This window comes from Cinclus cinclus, chromosome 9 (assembly GCF_963662255.1).
Source record: "Cinclus cinclus chromosome 9, bCinCin1.1, whole genome shotgun sequence".
Lineage (NCBI taxonomy): Eukaryota > Metazoa > Chordata > Aves > Passeriformes > Cinclidae > Cinclus > Cinclus cinclus.
Window position 1 is genome coordinate 19,825,197 of NC_085054.1, and position 23,517 is coordinate 19,848,713.

A 23,517-nucleotide genomic window follows, 5' to 3' on the forward strand; every position below is an offset into this window, starting at 1 on the left:
GGTGTGTCAGTGAGATGGGACTCCCAGATATTGTGCTCCAAGGTCTGTCATGCTCAAACTGTGACAGAAGTTTCAGCATCTTGTCCTGCATTAGCAAAGAACCCTTTTTTACACAATAAGGTCCTTAGTGGTGAGAAAGGGCACATCCTTCTCAGGTGCTTCTCAGCTGGATACCTTTCCAAATGGCTCTCCAAATACCTGAGTGGAAGCCTTGATGAATGCATCTCCCTGAGACACAAACAGGAGGTTAAGGGACTCTACACATCTTTTACCTGGAGTCATACCAGGGTTGGTTTGGTTATCATCCAAAGGAAAATGAGCTCAGATCAGGACTGTCCAGGCTCACCTGTGTGTCCTTTCCTTGTCCTCATGTCAGGGGAGTTCCTGCTTGTCACTGTAACTTTGCAGGGACCTCCAGAAGCAAAGGAAGATGCTAATTCCAACTTGCAGTTTGAATGCTGGACAGTGTTGTGATGTGGAGTGGAGCTCCATACCTTGACAGATACTCAGAGTAATTGGAGATGGATTTCTTTTGAGGGACATTACTGCCTTAGTCTTCAGAGCTGTCTGCTTTTGACACGAAGACGTTCCCTCTCATTTTTTTGGGGTAGGCTATGCCAACCTATTCTTGTTTCCTACCCTAAGTATCTCAGGAAAAGCTAAAGTTATGCACTTAAGTTAAGCACTTAAAACAGAAGCCTCCCAAGGACAGAACAGCAGCCAAAATTCCCACCCATGTGATTTCCAGAAAGAGTATCTGTGACTACAGTCAAGTGAAGTGATTGCACACAGCTGACTTTAATCTGCCAGAAATAAGATCTGTTGGAGCATCATGGAAGAATTGCTCTTTTTTTTTATTATATCTCTGTGCACAGTCCATTCCATTTTTAAAATGCACTAATGACTGAGACTTTCTTATCAGAGGACGAGAAATACAAACACTTATTTAAATTGGAGGGATAACAGACTTTATTAACATATTAATAGGAACATTTTTTGCTCTTTTTATGGGCTTCAGTAAATTTAAAGCACTCCAGTCAGGTCTGTGTTCCTCAAAATAGAAGTTGTAATTCAAGACAAGGCAGGTGGGTGTCTGATAGATCTGTCAGAGCTTTATTAAGCATCATATTTAAGATTTAGATTTATCTGGGTATATCTAGATGGGACAAATTCTTCTTATTATGATCTAACTGTTGGTTATTGGACTTAACTGTTTTCAGGAACATTTCACAACAGTTTTGCAGTTTTGATTCTTGTGTAATGTTAACTCACGCTCCCTGTAAAATGCTTACCTTGGCTTGTTTCAGATGAACTACCTTATCATTGAGGAAAATGTGGACAATGATCCCTGCAAGTTTGCTCTAATGAGCCGGGAAACATCAGAGAGAGTCATTTTGCAGGCAGCTAATCCAGAAATTCAACAGGCTTGGGTACAGGACATCAACCAGGTCCTGGACACACAGCGAGATTTCCTAAATGGTACGTGGTCTTTGTTCTGTTTCCTAAACTGTAATGCTAAATGGGATTTAGAATCTTTATCTCCTTGTTTCCTCTGTGAGAAAATTATTGAGCCACTTCTGCATATGTCAGTTGGGCTCATGTTCATCGGGTCCCTCCATGGATGGTGCTTTTGTTGGTGGTACTTTTGTACTGGATTTGCAGGGCTCTGTCACCTGGTGCTTTCCCTTGTACAGTGAGGTTTTAAATCTGAAGCCATCTTGAGATCATGATGAGGCCAGGTTGCCACTGTGCCTACACAGCATCTCTCATTTACTCAAAATCAAGGTTTATCCCCAGGGAGGGATAAACAGATTTATCTCCTGTTGGACATCACTGTGAGGTACTAGCAGAGGATGTGAGGTAAGGTGAAGGCTGCCTCACCATGCACCCCCCTACAGGTCCCAGCTCTGCAGGGCAGCAGCAGCAGCTTTCAATTAAAAAATAATAAAAAGAAAAAACAAAGGAAAGGAAAGGGCAGGGAGACAAGGTCAATGGCTTGTTTCTCCTAGGAACCATGGGAGGAGCTGTGCATGCAAAGGGACCTTTCCAAATTATCAGCTTTGCTGTAGAAATAGATTTCAGGTGGTCTGAAATAATATTTCAGATTAAAGCTAGGTTTCAAACAAAACTCCTCAAAAACCAGATACACACACAATCAACAAAAGTGTGTAATTTGAAAATACAGAGGAATCTAATTCAGTTAACAGTTTTAGCTTGTTCTTGCTCCTGAGTGGATGGGGGTAAGAGAAGGGAACAAGACTAGAGAAAGAATCTAAAAGTAATATATATTTTGTTTGTTTGGAAGCAACAAAGTAGCTTTGGATGCCTCCAAGATTGCTTTGTACTATTCAATTCAAAACAGCTTATTTTATGGAGCTTATTTTAGAGTTCTACATTTAATAGCTTAATACATGTTCAATAATAAAACGCATTTGCTTGAATCAAGATGTTTGAGTGTGGCACAGTATGTTAGTTTTTGGGGTTTTTTTGAGGTTTTTTTGGGTGGGAATTTTGTTACTTGGTTTCGTGAATTTTTTTGTTGCAAAATGCGAAGAGCTCTTTCAGTTCACATCAAAGCAAAGTTTCTCTTTTTTTCAATGTGGAGTTTTTAAAAATTGTAATTCAGCTTAATTTTCGGAAGTTAACTGGGAAGGGGTTACATGCAAAATTTGTTTGAGACAGATCAGAATCTATGGCTGAGCTGAGAAGGGAAATATATTTCACCCATGATACCACAACTTGATACTGGGATTTGGTGACTTGGAATAGAAATGGCCTCAGATAACTGTTGTAAAATGTTTCCTTAAATACATTGGTGAGACAAAGAGTCTAAGTTCTCCAGTTTGACCAGTTGGTACCAAAATTTTATGGGTTTATGTCAGTGCAGTTGACTCTGACTGAGGAACTACTGGAATAAAAACAAGTTCCACTAACTGTTAGCTACAGACATTTTTTTTAAAGCCTTGTGAGAGCTCCACAGACACTAGTGCAGGGTTTTTCTGTCCCTTCCTTATCTTTCTCGCTTTTTCTTTATATTTTTTAAGTATTCCATCTTATCTTCACAGGACTTATCTGCCCTGTGAGCCTTTTTCTACTGAGGCATCTTCATAGGCCCTATTCAGCCTATCTTCTATAAGGCCAGCAAGCAATTTGATGGGTTAGGAACATAATCATCACTATCTCTAAAGCAAAAGTAAAAATACATTTCTATCAAAACACAAGCTTAAGGAGTTACCTTTAAACTATAAATAAGATCCTAGAAAATGATACTGTATCCAGTTGAGCCTGTCCAGTCCAGAATATTTTAAGTGGCTTTTAGAATGTAATCTTATTGAGGCTGACTAATCTTTAAATATGTTCTTTAGCTTTGCATTTCATTAAAGCAGATGTTTTCTGTGCTTAAAATCGTATTAAATCCACACTGAGCCAATGCTGTGTAAATTTAATAACAAAATATTCTCCTTGAGTTATTGCCTGAGCTGTCTCTGATTTTTCTCTCTTCACCAGGGAAGTCCTAAAGAGTAGGGGATATGCACAAAGCATGGAATTTGCATCCAAACTTCATTAATGTAGAAGTGTAATATTCAAGTTGTTCATATTTTTCCATGGAAAAGTAAAAGCTGCTAAGCTTGAGAAACAGGCTGTGCATCAAATGATGGCTGTTGTGACTGTTCTTTAGAAAGCAATCTGTAAAGAAAATCTGTCACTGCTGGACATGTTTCATAAGGGAAATGCCATTAATCTGTACCTTTTTAAATCATGTTTTGTTGGGGAATTTGAGAGAGAAAGAGAAAACATGCCAGTAGATGGACACTGCCTTTTGCCAGAAGCTTCTGAGAATACTGACAGATGTTTTACAGGAGGCTGGAAGCTGGGTATCACTGTGATAGTTCATGGTGGAATTAGTAGTCAGAAATGGACACTCAACTAAATACCCTTTAAAAGTACTGAGTACAGTAGATTGTTTTGAGATAGATTGATAAGTATCCATTCAGATCTTACTGCTAACAACCTTACAGCCTTATTTACTGTATACAGTAGAAAAATGTCACTGTCAAAATCATTGTCAAAGTTCTCCCCAGCCTATTTTGCCCTCTGTGGCTGGTCTGCATCAGGACCAAACCATTTCCAGCTGCAGCTGAGGTAAGCAAGTGAAACTGGCAGTCACTGTGGCATAAATACAATCTGCTTTTGTGACAAGGGTCAGGTTTTAGAGACAAGTAATCTTCCAGATTGCTACAGATCTATGTCTGTGTCCTTTTGAAGAAAATTATAATCTGGCATCGTCCTTTTTTTTTCCACTAATTTTCCTTTAGTATAAAGTGATTTCTTGAGTTATCTTGCCTTTCTCTGGAAGAGAAATGCTAGAGAGTGTTCTGTATGGTGCTGAGCTTTTCTGTTTTTATTTCCTTTTTGTTTTGTTGGGAAAGACATTCCTTCTGTTGTGGTTCCCTGGTGGGGCTGATGCTGTGACATTATGTCCTCTGTCTGCCTCTTGCTAGACTAGTCTCTCTGCATTCCAGTAGGTTTAGTCTGGTGCATGTACACAGTATTAACTGACTATAAATTATCTGTTAAAGCCACATGACATGCAAAAAACCAAGCCCATAGGTCTGGGGCTGGTAGCCTGAGCCCAGCAAATCTGCTCACTGAGAGTCTCAGCTCTGTTCCCTTCTCCTCCAAACATAACAAATTATTTATTTCTTTACTATCTGGAATTTTTTTCCTTCCATCTCTCAGTGCAAGCTCTCTCCATGACTATAAAATCTACTCTCACAAGCAGACTTTATTTTTTGCGGCTTATGAAGCTGTTTAGTGTCACCTGTTGGGTGTTTTCTGGAGAGGTTTGGACTGTGGGTATCATCGTCTTGGTGCCATCTAAGCTTCCTCACTTGCTGGTCAGTTCCAGCAGTTTCTCTGAACCAAAGCAGTAAATGTAGAAAGCGCACTGAGAGCCAAGTTGCAGTTCATCACATCTGAAGAGTATTTAATAGTCACACTTTCATGGGAATATGCAAATGAGACTTAGAGGTCTTGACCTGTGTTTTCTGATGTTAGCAAAATTCACTGCAAATATGCTGTGCACCTCTTAGTCAGGCTTTCATTTATTTTGACTACAGGATGTGATTAATTTGTGCAATTTCAAAGAAAATGAAAGCAATTACCTATGCTATGTATGGCAGACATTTTAGCCTACTCACTGTGTAGGTTAGAGAAGCTCTTCTTCACATCAGCATGGAGTGCTGTGTTCAGTTCCTGCACAGCACAGTGTAAAGTGCTTGTGTCCTGCCTTGCCATGAATTTGCCGTGTGCTTCCGTGGACGGCATCTCCTTTTCCTGTTTGGTTTGCAGTGTATGAGTCTGTTCTGTTGGAGCCATCCCACCTGTTTGAACACCTCTGCAGCCCCTGGCAAGGCTGTTGGGAGCACATGGCTGACTCTTGTCCTCTCTTGCAGCGCTGCAGTCGCCCATCGAGTACCAGCGCAAGGAGAACAGCTCGGCGGTGCTGCGGCCCCAGGCTGGCAGGGTCCCTCAGCCCAACACCAGGCCCCATTCTTCTATTCCAGTAGGGTCTGAGAAGCCTTTAAAGGCTACAAGCCGTAACCCATCTCTCCCACCCCTGAAGATATCTACCTCCAATGGCAGCACAGGGTATGAGCACTCACACCCCGGAGACAAGTATGAACAAAGCAAGGTACTGAGCTCATCTGATAAAACATGATCTCACAGCCCATTCCTTGTACCACAGGTGATCCATGGTGTTAGCTTTGATTAGCAGCTAACCAGGTCAACAGGAATCAGCATACTGAAGCAATGGGGTAACATGTGATTTGGGATTAAACAGCTCATGCAAAAGCCCTGGCATCCACATGGATGGCACTTCATCTGGGAAACAGAGACAGAGCCTGACCCCGGAGCGCTGATCTTGATGCTTTTCAGGGCACTGTGCTTGCAGATCTGTTGAGCTAGATATCCATTTGCAGTACTGGCAGAAGTAATATTCTGGCTTCTCTAATATCCATTAACTACCCATTCCTAAAAAAGTCTGTGGCAGGGAAGAGCTTGGACCTTTCCCTGCATAACACTCACAGGGTGCCAGCTAAAGGTTCTGATTTGGGTACATGTGTGCTGCACACAAACCACCAAAGAGTCAGTGGCCACCAATCATGTTTGGACCCTGCTGCTGACTGAGGTTCACCAAAGCCACTTTCAATCTGCCCTGTATTTAACTGTGAGTATTCACTCAGCTTTGTTGGTCTTTGTCCCCGTTTGGCTCAGCACAGACCCTTCATCTGTAACATCCCCAGGTCACTGTCACTAGCAGCTTTGAAGTCTGATGTGAAATAGGAGCCTAGTTTGTATTAGGTTACTGCCACCTTTCAGATCACTAAAATCCTTTTCTGCCAACATGACCTTCCAAGTGTTTTGTGTCTTTTTCCCTGGTCTGGTGGTCTGGTTTGGCTGGACATGAAGTAGTGGGATCACTGCCACAAGGGGCAGGTTCCTCCGCGCCGGCCACTCACCGGTTTGTGTTGTGTCCGTTTGCAGACTGATTTGGGAGGGTGCAATGGGACCTCTTCCATGGTGGTGATTAAAGATTACTATGCACTGAAGGAGGATGAGATCTGTGTGAATCAAGGAGAGGTGGTTCAGATCCTTGCTATCAACCAGCAGAACATGTTCCTGGTGTACCAGCCCGCAAACGACCACTCTCCAGCCGCTGAAGGATGGATCCCTGGCAGTATCTTGGCTCCCCTCCCTAAATCCACTACAGATAATAGCGATGGAAGCATCAAGTAAGTGCCCTATTGGCTTCGCTGGGAGCACTATGTGGATTTTTTTTGAGGAAAATAAAATAAAAAAATAAAAATAAACCCAAATGGTAGGGAAATCCTGCTGATTTTTATCTACAGTGCCATTGGAACAAACTGAGTGGTCAATCCACAGCGTCGGGCAGCCATGGTGGATAGCTCGGGTTTTGCTTATTTTCATTTTGTGGGATTTTGTTTATACTTTGGAGAGAAATAAAACCATAGATGGTTAAAGATATGCTTTACGTGACACCATTTTACACCAACGTGGACCTGCTTGGACTGGACTTATATTTATGTTGTATTAAGTTACTAATCTATATATTGGTTATAACAGCATCTAGATACAAAAAAACAAACACAAAAATCCAGGCTCTGTGTTGGACTGAGGTTTGCTTCTCAAGGAGGAGAGATTTTGTTGTCTATGGCAATTTCCTTGTACAGCTTGTACCTTTTTTTTTTCATTTGTTTTGAATTTTTTTTTCTGTTTGCAGCAACTTTTGTAATATATTTTTTGGTTTGCAAGACCCCCCATCCAAGTACATTCCTGTATAAAATATTTTGCACTATTTAAAAAAAAAAAAAGAAACAAACTCACATTGATGAAGTCAGGTTGTGCAATATAATGGATAGTCGCAATGTTCATCATTGTACCTGTAATGTAACTAGTTTTAAATGTACTATTTTAAATATGTAAAATAAATTTTCACCATGAGCATGTTTTAATGAGGTAAAATAATTAGTTTGACCCTTTTTTTGTTTGATTTTGTTTTATTTTGATTTTAATTTTGTTTATAATATTTTGTTGCTTATTTAACAAATGTGTGGATATATATTTTTCTTTTCTGATTTTTAGAAATTTGTCAGTCTGAAATGACTAATGCAAGAAAGTGGTTTTTTGGTATTAAATACAGAAGGTACAACCCTCTTTCCAGTAATACCTGTTGATTTCTTTTAACATCTAAAATAACTAGATGGTAATGCATGATGTATGCTACAAATTGTGTTACCTTACACAAATACCTCGAGGCACAGAATTGAACACAAGGAAAGATTTTGTGACAGATCCACTAAAAAGAATAACTTGATCTCTGCTGCTGTTTCAGTCAAGAGAAATGATGACTTTACTTGTCAGTCAGGAATAAATGCTACCTGGAATTGCATGTTAAGCCAAAGGAATTGCTTGGCACGTCTCTTGCACATCCACCACAGCCATTCCCAGGTTCCTCTCTAGCCACAATATGCAACCATATGCCCTTAGAATCATCCACGGTATCAGACTCCTGGTGAAGACTGATTTCATGGCAGCTTTACAGTAAAATTATGCATCAAATTCTGGAGGCAGATTAATTGTGGCCAGGAAGGTGTAACAAAATTGAAAGACACGTGAATTGCATTTCTCTCTTTCTCACTACAGTGAGATGTTTTCAGGCTCAAACAGCTAAAACAACCCTGAAAACAAAAAGATGCTTGAATAAAAGGAGTCCTATGAGTAAAAAAAACCGTAAAAAAAACCACCTGGAGCTGTGCTATCTTCAGCTCTATCTGGTCTGCCAGATCACAGTGACTACTTAGTTTGAGTAATAAAACTGTTTCTTCTGTGGCAAATACTGTGCACTGATCCAGCAGTGTTGGCACCATGAATCACCTGTATTCATTACATAGATCAGGAAGCCCCATCCACCATGTTCTTGACTCTTACATATCCTAAAGGAGAACATAACAGTCCTGAAGTGTTGGATAACTTCCCTTGCTCTGCAGTTCTCATTCTCACACCAGTCAGCACTTAGTGCCTGTCTGAGCCGTGCAGGGTGCTCTGGTGCTCCCTGTGCTCAGACACGACTGCCCGTACAGGCTGAGTTAGTGCAGACTCTGATCCTGGTTGCAAAAGCAGTTGTCGTGACCCAGTTCAGTCTTGTGGCTGTGGCAGGGCTTGCTTGTTCTTTCACTGATCTGTTGTACAGCTCCCATCAGGTGCTGAGGTAAAAGCAGGAGGTGCTTAGGAGTCAGACGCAGTGTTCATGGGGGAGCGTCGGCTGTGTGGGGCGTCCTTGGGTCCTGCCTTGCTAACATACTGCATTTTATTGGCATCACAGGTGATCCCTGGATTTCATACAACTTCCTTTGTAAAATGTATCAAGGTACTGTAGACCTGACATGTGCCAAACATTGGGCTTAAACATGCAAATCAAATTTGCATGACTTAAAGGTGGGCAGATGCTTTGAACCTGGATCCCAGCTCATCACACTGCTGTTTTGAGAGCTTTATGTTTTGGACAACATACCCCTCCCCAGATTCCCCCCTGACCTGTCCACTATTTTAACCCAATTAAATCCATATCAAGAACGGTTTTGATTTTTTTCTTATGTCTGCTTTGATATGCAATTCTCTTGTCAACACAGCATTGCTCTTACAAAGGGTTATTATATCAGTATTTTTTTTATTTTTTCCAAGAATAAAGTCATAGGAGCAGTAATAAGGGGTGAAAAATTTACTGGAAATGGTGCCTGCTGTAATGCTAGCCAAAACCCATGGGCTGATTGATGTTCTCTTTAACTGGATTGGCAAAGTCAAATGGGAAATTCTTGGTCTTGAGAGGCACAGCAGAGCTTGTCATTCTAGGAAATTGCTTATCTCTTGGAAATTAATAATGTAGCTCCTATTTATTGAGCTGTTTGTGTTCTGAGCAACATTTAGCAAGCAACAACTTGAATTTCTTAATTTTTTTTCATTTTACTATACTGAGTAATCTATTAGGACCATTCTTACATACTTATATTTCTTACACTGCTTTCAACCAATGGGACTGAGGACCAAATTGGTCTTTTAAATGTAGCTAAATTAAAATCAATTTATATTTGTGACAATGCAAGACAAAGTCCCTGAAACCTGATGACCAAGTTGCCTGTGCTTCCATCATGGACATTTTTTTCCTGCTCCATGCATTTAAACAGCAAGTATGGCACAACATCTGCTTTGCAGAACTCTTTGGTTTGGTTTTTAACTTCAGCTCTCATTGCTGAGATTGAGACAGGCATATTGCCTGCCAGTGGCTTTCACTTTCTAGGGAATTGCAGTAATTGCAAATGTGGATGCTGGTTCCCCTTTCCAAATTCTCTCTTCCTGCTATGATTTGCCATTTGATTGCTGCGTTTTTTGGTACAACAGGAAGTCATGTTCATGGCATACCCTGCGCATGAGAAAGCGGGCGGAAAAGGAGAGCAGTGGCAAAAATGAAGCCAATGGGCCACGTAAATCCAAGGATATTCTGGGGAACAAAGTCTCTGTTAAAGTGAGTAAGGCCATTTGAAAGCTCTGTGCTGCTCTCCTGCTTCCCATTTCTTTCCACCCCCTGTAGCATCCTCTCCTGAGAGAGGGAGGGGGCAGCAAATTTGAGTTTTGGTTTTGGTTTTTTGTTGGTCTTTTTTTTTTTTTTCAACTTCAGTTATCTTTTTTTTTGTTCCTTTTTTGTAGTATCCATTTTAGCAGGATTTTTGCATGCAAGATAAAATGCAGTCTTTGTTTTTTGTTTTTCCTGGCATCCCACATGCAAGTAAGTAATCCTCATCCTCCAACTATATACATGGTTAAATAACTTGAAACTGGGACTCTAGTGATTTACTGACCTCTGATCTAGCCCAGTCTGCAGCTTCATCAGAGCAGCTGCAGCAGTGAGAAAGCCAATGGGTGAACCAATGGCCTTGCTGATGAGTTTTCTTTAGGTCAATATTTCACCAAATGTTAAGATAAGGGGTTCCCAGCCTGGGGATTCTTAAGGTTCCTGGTCTAGGGAGATGGTCTCAATGACCTTTTTCTTTCTGTGTTATCAGACAGGGCAGAGATGCTGACTCTGTCTTGCCAGGAGGTCTGGTGTGTGTCTGTGTGTGTGTGTGTGTGTGTGTGTGTGTGTCTGCGTCTCTCTCTCTTTCTCTGAGATCTCCCAGTGTGGAAAAGGTTGAGAACTGTGGGGTTAAGCTCCATCTTCTACCCTGGGTGCCTGACTACTGTGCTCCAACTCGGAGGATCCATCCCTATAAAACCGACCATGAGGCCTGCTCAGGACTAATCTGGGGCTTTCCCTCCCAGCAGAGGCAAGCGAACACTTGGTGTGATTTTGACACAACCAAAGCCCAGCCTTGATTCAGGAAAGCACTTAAGCATGTCCTTTGGATCCACCCCTCTCCAGGAGAGTCCATGATGAAGTGTTTTCCTCTGCAGAGGCTTTCTGTCTTACAAGCCTGGTGCAATAGCCCTGGCATGAGCAAAGGGAAGGAGCCCCGACACTGCATCCCGGGCACCCTGCGGATGAGGAAGGACTGGGCCCGAGGGAAGCGGCTGCTCCAGCATGGTGGCACAGTTCTTCCTCCTCTTGCTTCCTCCTTGTTTTCACTACCTGAACGAATTGCAGAACCACTGCTGCTTCTCTGGCAAAAGCATGCCTTTGCCTTTGCTTCCCTTGTTTTGTTGTCAGTTTGTTTTTTGTTTGTGTTTTAGGAGCATTTCCCTACTGTTACCCATTTCCATGCTGCTCACAACTGTGCTGCTCTGCCCCGACTAACCTATCTCTTTCTAATCTCTTGTTCTCTTTCTTCCTCTTCATGCTGCCAAACAAGGAGACAAACAGCTCAGAGGAATCAGAGTGTGATGACCTTGACCCCAATACTAGTATGGAGGTAGAGACAATCATCCTTGTAATTATTTCTTCCCAAGAACTTGTGTCTATTTTGAAATGCCTTTGCTTCAAGGGGAGTTGGGGGGTCTGTATTGCTCGCAGATGTGTGTGCCAGTTTAGTGTGAGCCACAAAAACTGTCAATTCTGGTTTTGCCAAGCCTTGAACTGGAGTTTGGGCTTCTTTTGTAGTGGGAGCAGTGGAGGGAACTCAGTAAGAAGCTCCTACGGAGCTGGAGGCTCAGGTAGCCCCTCAGTCTCTGCTTCCCACTTGGGACCTCATTCCAACAATAATGCAAGTGTGTCAGCTGCTGGTAAATGTAGCACCTTTCTATATTAAAAATACCCCTTTCCCTGGCAACACACACTTTAGCTGCCAGTCAGGCCAAATGGTGGTGTGCCACAACCACCACTTTATCTAGAAAACCAGCAAAGACAATGTTTCCCTTTTCTCTTAGCAGAGTGGGAATTGCATTTCTGTCCTGAAGGTACCAAAGGAGAATGGTAAAACCAGTTGTGTGGATGTACCTGTATCTCAGGCAAGGCAGATGCAGATAGGTGGACCCAAATTATGCTACATTATGCCACTGTTTTTCCATTGTGAAACCACCAGTTCCAGTGGAGTGCCTTGTTGAGAGAGCCTGAGAGAGTTTAAAATCATTAAGAGTTATGTGTCTGGTTCTCCTCAATTAAGACCTAGCAGGATCCTTATTTTTTTTCTCCTGTTTATTCTGACCACACAAAGCATTTCTATACATTTTTCCAAAGCTGAAAGAGGTTCCTGCTGAAACAGGCAAGGACATGGTTCAGAGATGGTGATTTTGTGGTGATGACAGGATGGGTCACTGGACAACAGAGATGTCTGTGTCCTAGCAGATCTCCCGGATGCTGTCAGCTAGGCTGCACTATAAACATCCTGCAAAAGAAAGCTGATCTTCCTCCTAAAGGGAAAATAAAAAGAGGGAGAAGTGTATTGAGGTGTACCACCTAAGCTGTTAACCTGAAAGCTCACTTTTATTTTAATTGTGTTGGGATGTGTACTAAAGGAAAGCTTTTGACCCAGCTGACATCCTGGAGATTGAATGGTCCTCACCTCTAAAGCTGCATTATTCTCAGGAGTGTGTTTACATTTTCAAAGAGTGTTTTTCCAGTCACAAGTAATATCTGGAAGTGTATGTATTTGTTATAAGGCAGTGCCCATTATTACACATGAGTCTGTGGAAGCTTTCACTCACTGAAAATTGTCCCGTGGAGCAACAGGTGCCTGAGACAAGGGTGATTATACAGAGCTGGGTGAAAATCACTGTTCTTTTGCAGAGGATTTCTGTATTTTGACTTTGTTCAACAGGAGAAAAAACAGACAGCAAAACTCTGGTGATGAGCAAATATTTTAAATGGCAGAGGAAGAGAAAATAAGAGAACAATTGTGGGGGTGACTTACTAAGGTCACACTGCCCCCTGCAAGGAGCAGCACGGCCATTGCTTTGTGCTGGTTTTAGTACATCTGCAGCCAGGATTGAGTGTGGTCATCTCGTTGGTCTGGCTAAGAAATACTGGGGGGAAAGGGATTGCTGATAGCCAGTATAAACAAAATCAAGTCATCTGGAAGGAGCAGAGCAAAGGTAGGCTTATAAGGTGCTGGTGAAGCCCTAGAAGAGGCCATGGGGAAGTCTGGTCTGTAAAGGTCTGAGGTATTCACCTCCTAAAAACCACAATTGTTCTTCCTTTCCCTTCATTATGGGTGTTTTGATTCTCCTTTCCAAACGTGTTACAATAAATGGGCTATATTACAGCCTGGGAGGCCAAAGTCTTTTCTCATTAAACCAGAGGCAAAACAAGCTAATTCCAACACCGGAGACTGAGGGCTTCATTGATCTTCTAGGCTTCATGTGCTGGGCTCAGATAACTTAAACAGCTGTGCTACCCCTCCAGCCCAACCTGTGTGTGCAGTGAACATCCACATCTCACCTGGTTTGCTTTCCCTGCTCTGTGTGGAATGATGAGTTCCCAGGGCAGCTGGAGACAATGTGGCAGCCCAAGGAGAGGGAACACCTTATCCTCACACCTGGCCAGGTTCATGAGGCCTTTAATAGATGCTGGGAGTGCTGGCAGAAAAGCTGTGTCCCAGCCAGCACCACCCAGAGGTGCCTTTCCTGTGTCATTAGGGTGGAGTCATGACTACAGCCAGGTAATAACAGGGCCAGTCACCTGGCTTCTCTTACAGGACTGTCACCCCTGACATCCCTCTCTTCTCATCGTGCATGAGACTGTGCACCCAGTGCTGGAACAGAGAGAGCAGTTTCTAAATGCAAAGCAGACATATTAATGACCTGGAAACATGGGTGCAATTTTTTTCCATCCTACTTCCTGCACAAGAAGTCAGTAAGCTGGTCATAGTAGCCATGAGATCCCGCAGCTACTGTGGCCTTTCAGATCTCGCTTTGTTTGCTGTTTGTGAAATACCACAGTGGATTCAATTCAGTAGATTCCAGGTTTCTGGAAGCACTTCACCTCTATTTCAAGGGAACACAGAGGAAGGAATGTGGAAAACATACATTATGAGAGCAGGAAACAAATTCTGTGTGACTATTTAAAAGATCTAAAATTCCACTACTGGGTTTTTGTTCACACAGGCCTTGGAGAATTTCCTATTCATTGTAGCTTTGACTAGAAATAGCATCTCTTGGTGACATTTTTTTCCCCCATTTGTTTTCTAACATGTAATGAAAGTGCATAAAGGAAAGTGCATTTTTCCCCCCTAGTTTTCTGCTTTATGCTGTAGTTTCATAAAACAGAAGGCATGAACTCACCCATTAAGTTTGTGAGTGTAGGAGCAGGCACTTGAGAGCCATGTGTAGCCACGTGAGTGGCAGGAGTAACCTACACTTAAGTATGATCAAGAGACTGACTTCCACATGTCAGTAGTTAACTGCACAGGGACAGGCAACTCCACTTCTGGGAAGATGTATGCCCTTGTGAATCAGTAAATACCAGTCACACCCAAGTCTGGGGTCCTGGACAATGACACAACTAATTGTCCTGCTATTCTGTGTTGTAACATCTCACGGGGTTGCAGTATTGCTGAGGGGGTCACAAGGCAGCTGTGCAGATCCCATCAGGATACCTCCTTTGTCTAAGGGAATGTTCTTCCAGCAGTCAGAAGATCTGACTGAGATAAACCTCACAAAATCCAGCAGCAGTTCCTCCCAGCTTTGGGACGGACCTCAGGTTGTGACATGGCTTCAGATGTTTTGCACAACTCCAACTGCAGTGTTACAAGCGCTGTTGGTGACACACGTCTGTCACTGACCCTCTGGTGTCTGTTCCAGAGTCTCTGCTGTGCAGAGATGAAGCCCAGGCCAAGTCACTGGAAGTGCCACCATTAGATTAGTGAGCTGAGCTCTTGCCAAGGTACGTACGTTGGGCTTCCTAATCTGGTTTTTTAGTTGTGACATTTTAGCATGTCAAGAACTACTCAGAGACACTTAGGCCAAGATAAGCAGTAGGAAACATCCACTGTGGAAGAATATTGTGTTAGCAACCCCACAGTACATGTGGTTGAGTAAGTAATGTTTTGGTGGATACAGCACTGGCTCCAAGTCAACACTCAGCTCAGGCCAAGAATTCCCAAGTGCTTTATGCAAATGCCTTCACCCCCTGCCTGAGGCTGTCCACCTCCAGAATAGAACTAACACTCTCTTGGCAAAATCTTCTTACAGTACTGTAAGAAAGCCTTCCCTGGCCTGTTACCACAGTGTGAATGAGTACAATCCTGGGAATTTCCCTGCATTTCCCTGGGGCAGCCTCCATGGGCAGCACCGCAGCCCTGCTGCCCTGAGTGGCCAGGGATTGCTGAGACAGACCAGGAAAGTGGCTCATCAGGTGTGACAGCCTGAGCCAGCAGCACAGACATGGTGGGTTAGCTTTTGGAAAAGCAAGAAGTGACTTACTTCATCTGCAGGAAAGTGTGGGGTGCTACAACACAGTGCCAGGGATATCCCCCAGCCTCAGCCATGGAAGCCACCAGCCATTAGGACCAGGCAGCAAGAGCAGAAGGAGGGCAAAGAGGGCTTCTGCTCTGCACAGATGCTGTACAGTGTCCCTTGTGCCTTCCCTATCAGTCCCAAAGGCAGCCAAGTCCATCCAAGCTGGTACCAGAAGGCATCCCCCATACCTGACAAAAGACTGATGTCATGGGATGCTTTATCAGATGCCATTTTAAATTATATTTTCCCTTTGGTAGCCTCTATTCATCTGTGGTAGAATCCTTATCTGCTCATTTTATCAAGAAATTTCTCTAGTTAATTTGTTTCTTTTTTGGGGGAGGGGAGGCTGGTGACACTGTGGGCCTGTCATGCTGAAGGTCCCAAAGTAAAGTTGACCTAGCCAGAGATGGGTGGTAGGTATTTTCCTAAAAAGTAGAATTCACCTAATTTCTCTCTAATTAACTTCATTTTTTTTTTCAGAAACTCATAATTTTTGGTTGTGAGTGAGGTAACAAGGAACATGCTGCTGACTCTGCCACCAGTATGAGCAAATGTGTCAGTATTGTATTTTAACTCAGTGACCAAGAGGTGCCATGAAATGTTTACAAAATTTTCATCTGCTTGTCTTGGAGTAAACATGCCCTCTGCTGTTAAGGTGAAGCACAGACCTAATAACAGAGGGCTTGGTTTGCAGACTATTCTGTAATATTCTTATTCCTGGTTTTGATATGTTCCCTTAAAATGGGATTAAAACATGGCACTGGAAAAATATGGACAGCTGCTGGACCGTTCTGTGCACTGGTGTGTCTGGGCTGGGTGTAATCCCTCCAAGGAAGCGGGGTAGCCATGGGAAGGACACCCCTGCAATGGAGAAACAAACCCTGGCCAAGGTGAGAACCCTCTCAGGCAGCTGAGTTGTGCTTGCAGAGCATTTTGGGACTGGCCATTGGTGTGGCAGAATGGCTTCTCCCTCCTCACCAGATAAAGCATGTGTGCACAAGTGAAAGATAAGACTATGCTAAGAATTAGGGCAGTTAGAGTCACTTTGCAAATGGCCTTTGCAGCTACTGATGCACTTGCCTTTCTATCTTTATAACATGAGCGTAACAGACCAGGAAAAATACTGCAAAATACTGAGTTTCTGGAGAAGCACCCATGCTGCTTTTCTAAAGCTAGTCTGTTAAGTTACACTTAATTGACCTAGATGTAAGTCACTTAGATCCCTGCAGGTCCCCAAAGGCATTCAAGTATATGCCTTATGTGCCTTTCTTGGTCCGAGCCCTGAAACAGCACAGGCTGGAAGAGGGAGAAGCAAGGTCTATTTCTGGCTTTTTATTGAATAGCCCTGACCTGTCCTCCCATTCCTCTATCTCACCCCCCTCCCTCCAGCTGCCTAGCCTTGTCTGGTCAGTGTTTGACCCCACATTACTCGAGCAGAGGCCATTTCATGTTCTGCCTTTTGTTACCTTGCAAAGGATTTCCATTTTCAGCTGTCACTGTATGGGAAACAAACTCCTCTGGCCACAGAGGGGAGAAATTTTCACCTGCTCTGGGCCATGCAACAGGTATTTCATCCAATTAAAAAGTCTACCTCATCTCAATTAAAATTATGTTTCAAGGAAAAAGAGCACAACTGTGTTTCTTACATGCATTGTGAACTGAGTTTGATCCCCTAGGGTTTGTGTTCTCACAGTGTGGACTGACACTGAAGATGGAGTGAGAAGTTCTTGTGTTGAGTGCTTCCATCCCCATGAGTTTGTCCTCTCACAGCCAGACTGGCAGCCACACTGGTGCAGGAGGTGTTTGCTGGGATTTCTTCAGGTAGCCCTTGTCAGCATGAGACCCTGGGCCACCATCCCCTGCTCATGGCCACTGTGGCCACAGGTGCTTGGCTGAGGGCTGGGCTGTGAGATCCTCATCCAAACTGCTGCAGACTGAGTGGGAAGGTGTATTCATAAGGGGATCCAGCCCTGGCACCAGCAGGAGCCTGTGTGGAGAAGCAGTTCATGAGCTCCCATCCTCTGAAGGCAGTGAGGACATGCTCTGGAGCTCTCCTTCTCCACCCATGGGGATTACAAACCTATTTGGCAAATGCAGAAATTGTCTCCAAAGGTCTTGCACTTAATCTGGAAGGACTCTGTGGAAGCTGCCATCTTCTGCCATGCAGCCATAGCCCAGGAACCTGGCCAGCCTGCAGGGAGAGGCAGCAGAACCCCAGGGCCTGGAGCAGATGTGTGAACCATCTGGCTGTGGACCTTTGCTTTCCCGTTTCTGCCCTTCTCACGCCATCATTTGATGCCCTTCTTCAAAGCAGAAGAAATCACATTCCCTAATAAGGTCCTGTATTAAATCACTTAAACGTTCTTGTGCAGACAGACTTTTCTTTTTGTCTAAGCTTACAGCAGGCTAAAGCTCTGATATGGCTGTGGGGGTGTTGTTAGGTACCATTAGATTAATTAACAGATGAAGCTTTGGAAAAGAAAATGTAAATTTTACCCACAGACTTTTCCAGTAGTATGTAGCAGTGATAATTTTCTTTCTGCTATTTCCATGGCAAGGCAGTGAAAAAAAATTGGTAAGGCAATTATTATAAGTTATTGAACCTTGGAAGTCACTAGAAATTTATTTACAGGGATATCTATTACATTCATTATTGTAGTTGCATCTTCTAATGAATCCTTTAGAGTAATAAAATTAATATTAAGTGTTAATGAGTGTTTCTTTCTCCTGATCTCTAATCCTACAGGGAGGGAGATCAGTGAATAATAAGGGAATTTAGTGCATGCTGCAGGGAAGGAAGGGGAGAGCTCTGGAGAACAGATATTTCACTTAAGCCAAACACCACAAAAACAAAGATGTATGTGCAAATGAGCTGATGCCTGGGGTTACTCAGCTGAAAAGTAGATGGTGTCTGTGAGTGAAAGTGGCAACCAATGGTTATCCACAAAACAGCTTTTTCTTCCTTTGCTGTCTTGTGTGAGAGATACAACTTAATCACAAGGATCTCTCTTTTTTCACATGCACAGACAGGACAGAGGATGTTTTCCATCTAATACTCCCTTGTGCCACAGTTCCTTCCTGTCTGCAGTGTCCAGGGTGTTGTCTGTGGGTCCTGGGCCCTGTGGAGCAGCAGCTGCTGCTCCCCAAGCCCCTGGGCTGGCAGGTCCATGTGCTGGTGGCAGTGCCCAGCTGCACCCTTCAGAGGGACTTTGTGCTTTCCGTGTTATGCCTGCTTCATTTGGGCTTTGTGGTGGTGGTGGTAGGGGAAAGCAGAGCCTGTGGTCTCACTGCTGGTCCCAGAGCTTTGCCTGGGGCTGTAAAGAAAGGCTATGAAACCAAAATGAATCTGAATGTGCTTGAATGCCTCATTGAATGACACCCTGGAAAACTATTTATAAAGCCAAAATGTAAATATAAATTTTGAAGATGTATCTACTTGATTTTGAAGGGTTATTGCTTCTGTTTTGTGGCCTGGTTTCTGAGCCTCTGCAAAAACCTCCTATCAGCTTTGGAAGGCCATGAATTACGTCACTGCTTCATTGGCATCTTCCAAAATAGCTCTGAAATAAATAGTTACAAAGATATTTAAGGTGAGATAAACCATGCTGGTGTTTATGGTTAATGAACATGAAATTATTAGATTGAATTTGAAAAACAAGGCCTTATGAGATTATTAAAACAATTAATGAGGCTAAAACCTCCATACTATTTTACACCACAGTGCAGTTAGGATCGATTCTGTAAGAATTCAGTGGCGTTGTCTTTGCTTTTTCTACCTTTGCTTCCAGAGTTACATTGACACATAGACACCACAGAATAACCATAGCTTTTCAAGTGTTTGCTAACTAGGTCAATTAACTAGTTGGATAAAATAACTCCTAGTTATCCAAACCTAGTTTCAAGCTGGAAAGTTCCCAGCAGTCCAGTGAAATTGGTGAATTTTCACTCATGTTAACACACCAAGAATTGTTGTAGGACTGATCTTCAACAGCAGGCAAAATTAAGTATTTATGGTCTGGTGCTTTACCTTTTTTCTCCTGAAGCTGAGCACAAGTTAAAAGACATTTCCTCAGACCTGGTTAGTGGTGATGTACCCCAGGTGTGTGGTGACTGCAGGTGCTGAGTGACACAGGTTTGGAGGGGGCACAGGTGATGCACAGACCACCTCTGGGTAGATTTAATGGCTTTGTCATTATCATATAGGCAAAGAGGAAATATGTCCCCCCCTCCTCAGCCTTTGTGCTGTGCCTGTTACCTTTGCTGCTTTATCAGGGTTCAAGAAGCCATAGCTTTCTTTTACTTTCCCATGTGTGTTGTCACTACAGCTTGCTGCACCTGCTGGTTATTGGAAAGTGATTGTTACCACTGCAGCACTTCTGCAGTTCTGGACAGTCACCACTGTGCCTTGTGAAAACAGATGTCTCTTTGTCACTGTCTAGGAAATAAATGCTTGTACCTCTTTGTATTTTTCAGATAATCAACCCCAATTTCATCCAAGAAGGTGAGTTAAGGACAGCTGTACTGCAGTTGTGATTTACATGTGGTGCCTCAGCATGCTCTGCACCAGCCAGCATTTGCAGCAAAGGCAGCTCTCTGCTGCTCAGTCCCCAGAGAGCAGGTTTCCTGCTGGCTGCTTGGCTCAAACAGCCTGGGGCCATAAAACCTGCCCTCTCAAAATCTTATCCACCTCCCAGAGTGCAGGGCTGGGGGATGGACACCCCTCTCTACCTCCTTCTCTGAGCTGTAGACAGCTGGCTTTTACTGGAGGGCAGTTTCAATGACACAATCCCAGAACTCCCAGCTGTCTGGGGACTCAGATCCCATAGTTCATCCTATAATGTGTTTTCTAGCCTTCTATGACTCTAGACATCCTCACCTAAAGATTAAAAGAGATGTGTGTGTGTGTGTGTCCCCATGGTTTTTCTTACAGTGGCTCCAGAGTTTCTTGTGCCATTAGTGGACATCACCTGCCTGCTTGGGGACACCGTGATGTTGCAGTGCAAAGTCTGTGGGCGACCCAAACCAACTATAACCTGGAAAGGACCAGACCAAAACATTCTTGACAATGACAACAGCACAGCCACTTACACGGTGTCATCCTGGTAAGGTCCTGCCTGTACATCCCAACATAGCTGGTCCTGATGGTCATGTTACTCTCAAATATGGCACCAGCCTGGCTACAAGACTCATTAGGATGCAGTTAATTAAGTCTGGCATGGCATGTCAGCACATCAGTGTGGCAAACAGTGGCTGGAAAGGGTCAGACTTTGGGGCTGGGGTAGCTGCATTTGTTTCCCAGGCTGATGTAGGGTATAGCCACAGAGTGCTGCTGGCAGATAACAGCTTGCTCCTGTTGACTTCCTGAGCCAGCTGCAAGCCAGAAGTCAGAATGTTTACAGCCTATTAGTTTGGCTAGTATTGCCTCTGCTGGAGCTTCTCTGCTTGAGTGTGATGCCTTGGTCACCTTTGGGAGTCAAACAGAGCAAACCCTCATCAGCTTGCAAAACCCCTATCACTGGGTATTTTCTGATCTTATTGGCAGGGGTGGGGTTGCAGTTTTCCTGAGCCTTTCCTCAGATGTTCCTAAAAAAGCCCACATGTGCTCCTGGGAAGGCTACATCTGGCTGTGCTTGGACAGAAGGATGCTTGTCATAATGTTCCTGGCTTGGCTAGCAGAGAGGAAAACTATCTTTACAACAAGCACTGGGAAGATTCAGAAAGACTTGCAGTTCAGTTCAGGTCAGGTAACAGCCTGCTGCTGGATGCTCATCTGCAGCTTATATAAGCAATTTGGGTCAAACTGCAGTGGAAGTCTCCAGGAGACAATCTTTCATTTGAACTTTTCAGCACTTCTGACTCAGGATGAAATGAATCCAGGGAGTACAAAGTCACTGAAAGTGAAAAAAAGAACAGTAAGAGAGAAGGGATTTTACATGTCCAATAAGAAATACCCCTTACATCTGATCAAGAGCTTCCTTCAGAGACCAATGGCTTGTGCAGCTGCCCCAGAGCATCCAAAACTGTCTTTAGCGATTGCTCGGTAGATCTCCTAGTGCCTTATCTTCAGCCTCTGGGCTTGAGATGGGGGAATATTTCCATACAGGGTTCTGGTTTTCATCACAGTCCTTTTCCTGTTGGCTCCCTGTGCACTATCAGCACTTGTATTGTCTTGCTACTCAAATAATCTTTCCAGTGAAGATACTGCCTGCCAAGCAGAGGCCCAGCAGATCAGTGGCTCTTACAAATCTTGCTGGCACAAGTGTGTGGATTTCAGGGAGAGGGGATATTTCTGTCCTGTTTTAAACCAGCACAGTCAGGCCAGCAAAGGCTGCAGAGTCCAGACAGTTATCCCAGCAACCATGTCCTTCTGCAGTACCCAACAGATTAAGCATTCAAGAGCTAGCCTACTTTTGCCATCAAGGGCACTTATTGTTGGCTCTAAGCTGGGTCTCCAGTACAGCTAAAACAGTTACACAAGCAAAATCCTTTAATTTAGGCCAGCTCCTTCAAATTGCATATTGGAGACTGAAGTGTGCAAACAGCACTGACTATGAACAGACCTGCTATAAATTCATGAGACTGCACAGAGCTGTTTATTTTCTCAGGTTGGCCTAAAGACTGAGTGTGTCTCATGAACTCAGTGCTGTGCTCTTTATCCCTGGCTGTTATGAGATGTCCGGTCTTCCAAGGGGGGCCCTGGCAGCAGCATCAGATCAATGGCACATGCTCCAGGGGTCTGAAGCTCCCTGGAAATGTCACCCTGTGCTGTGTGACTGCTTCTTGCATCTGTGGGAAGCCCAGTTTGTCTGGTGTGTGTTGGACTACACTGCAGAGGCACAGCAGCTTACCATATCCCATGATAGGAAAGATCTTCATGGGTAAATCTTTTGAGATATATCAAGTCTAAGCATTCAGCTCAGCACAGGCAATGTTCAACTCCTGGACTGCTTGCTGCTTGAGTGATCCTTCACATCTCTTCCTACACCACAAAAGACATGAAGATTTGCCTGGCAGGTAATTTGGACCAAATGTTTACTCAAAGGTTTCATTAACAGCTAAACCCTGATATATGAAGGGTACTTAGGCATCAAATTGCCTAAGGGATGTTCCTTCAAATGAGTTAACAGGACTTGTGTGCATGTGTGTTTGCAATGAGGCAGGACAGGAACTATATAAAAACCATTAGCAAGTGAAGCAGTGTTCTGTAACTTGGGCTTCCTGCATCCACAGTGACTCAGGAGAGCTCACCTTGAAGATCTGCAACCTGATGCCTCAGGACAGCGGCATCTACACCTGTGTGGCAACCAATGAACACGGAACCGCATCAACCTCTGCAACTATCAAAGTCCAAGGTAGCACATCTGACGTGGGATTTCTCCTGTGTGTGGTCCCTTGGGGGCTGGGAGCACGCAGGAGCAACCCATGCAGAGGCAGCCAAATGTGGAGCTGTGCCAGGTGAATTGAGATGTTAAAAGTCATACAACCATTCCTCGGCCACAACTCCCACTGATGGAAAGGCTTTGCATACTCCTTGTGCTTGATTAAGTCGTCTGACCATAAACATCACATTTGGGAAATGAAAATGCACTGGCAGTGGTTCAGCTCCTGCATCCTGCTCCTAGTGCTGCTTCCCAGGAGCTCAGTAAAGTCAGCCAGGGGAAGCTCAGCTCCCTCGGGCAGCCAAGTCCCTGGGGGAATGATGCCCCAGCTGACTGCAGGAAGCTCTGGACTTCAGAATCTGCCTGGAGTGGGAGGAACTGGGATCCAGTGACACCGATTTTCTGCCTCCCCTTGTCTTTAGGGGACAAAGGAGGTGAGAGTAAGATTAAGCCTGGGTAAAACTGTTCTTCAGGGAACTTGGAGACATGTCTCCAAGCCTGAATTCTCAGGCACTGTAATTAGTGACCCATCTAATGGGAATGAATATGGAATAATAAGTTGATGCTCATTGCCTCCAGCTCTGAGAGGGATTTGTTAGCACTAGAGATGAGGTGCCAGCTGTGTTGAAGGGGATGGTCCAGAGATGAATGTCCAACTGGAGAGTTACAG

The 23,517-nt window shown here is 43.8% G+C and overlaps 1 protein-coding gene across 3 annotated transcripts in view; it reads left to right on the forward strand.

The window, feature by feature from the left end:
* LOC134047285 (kalirin-like) overlaps nt 1-23,517 on the forward strand; it is a 72,660-nt gene that overhangs the window by 39,773 nt on the left and 9,370 nt on the right. The window contains exons 15-22 of one of the 3 annotated variants that reach the window (XM_062498331.1): nt 1,308-1,479; nt 5,457-5,695; nt 6,550-6,797; nt 9,982-10,105; nt 11,427-11,486; nt 19,942-19,969; nt 20,399-20,570; nt 22,699-22,820. In XM_062498331.1, the coding sequence (XP_062354315.1) occupies nt 1,308-1,479; nt 5,457-5,695; nt 6,550-6,797; nt 9,982-10,105; nt 11,427-11,486; nt 19,942-19,969; nt 20,399-20,570; nt 22,699-22,820 (1,165 nt within the window). Of the gene's footprint in view, nt 1-1,307; nt 1,480-5,456; nt 5,696-6,549; nt 7,852-9,981; nt 10,106-11,426; nt 11,487-19,941; nt 19,970-20,398; nt 20,571-22,698; nt 22,821-23,517 lie in introns of those variants that run through there. The other 2 variants (XM_062498333.1, XM_062498332.1) reach the window with 2 other exon arrangements.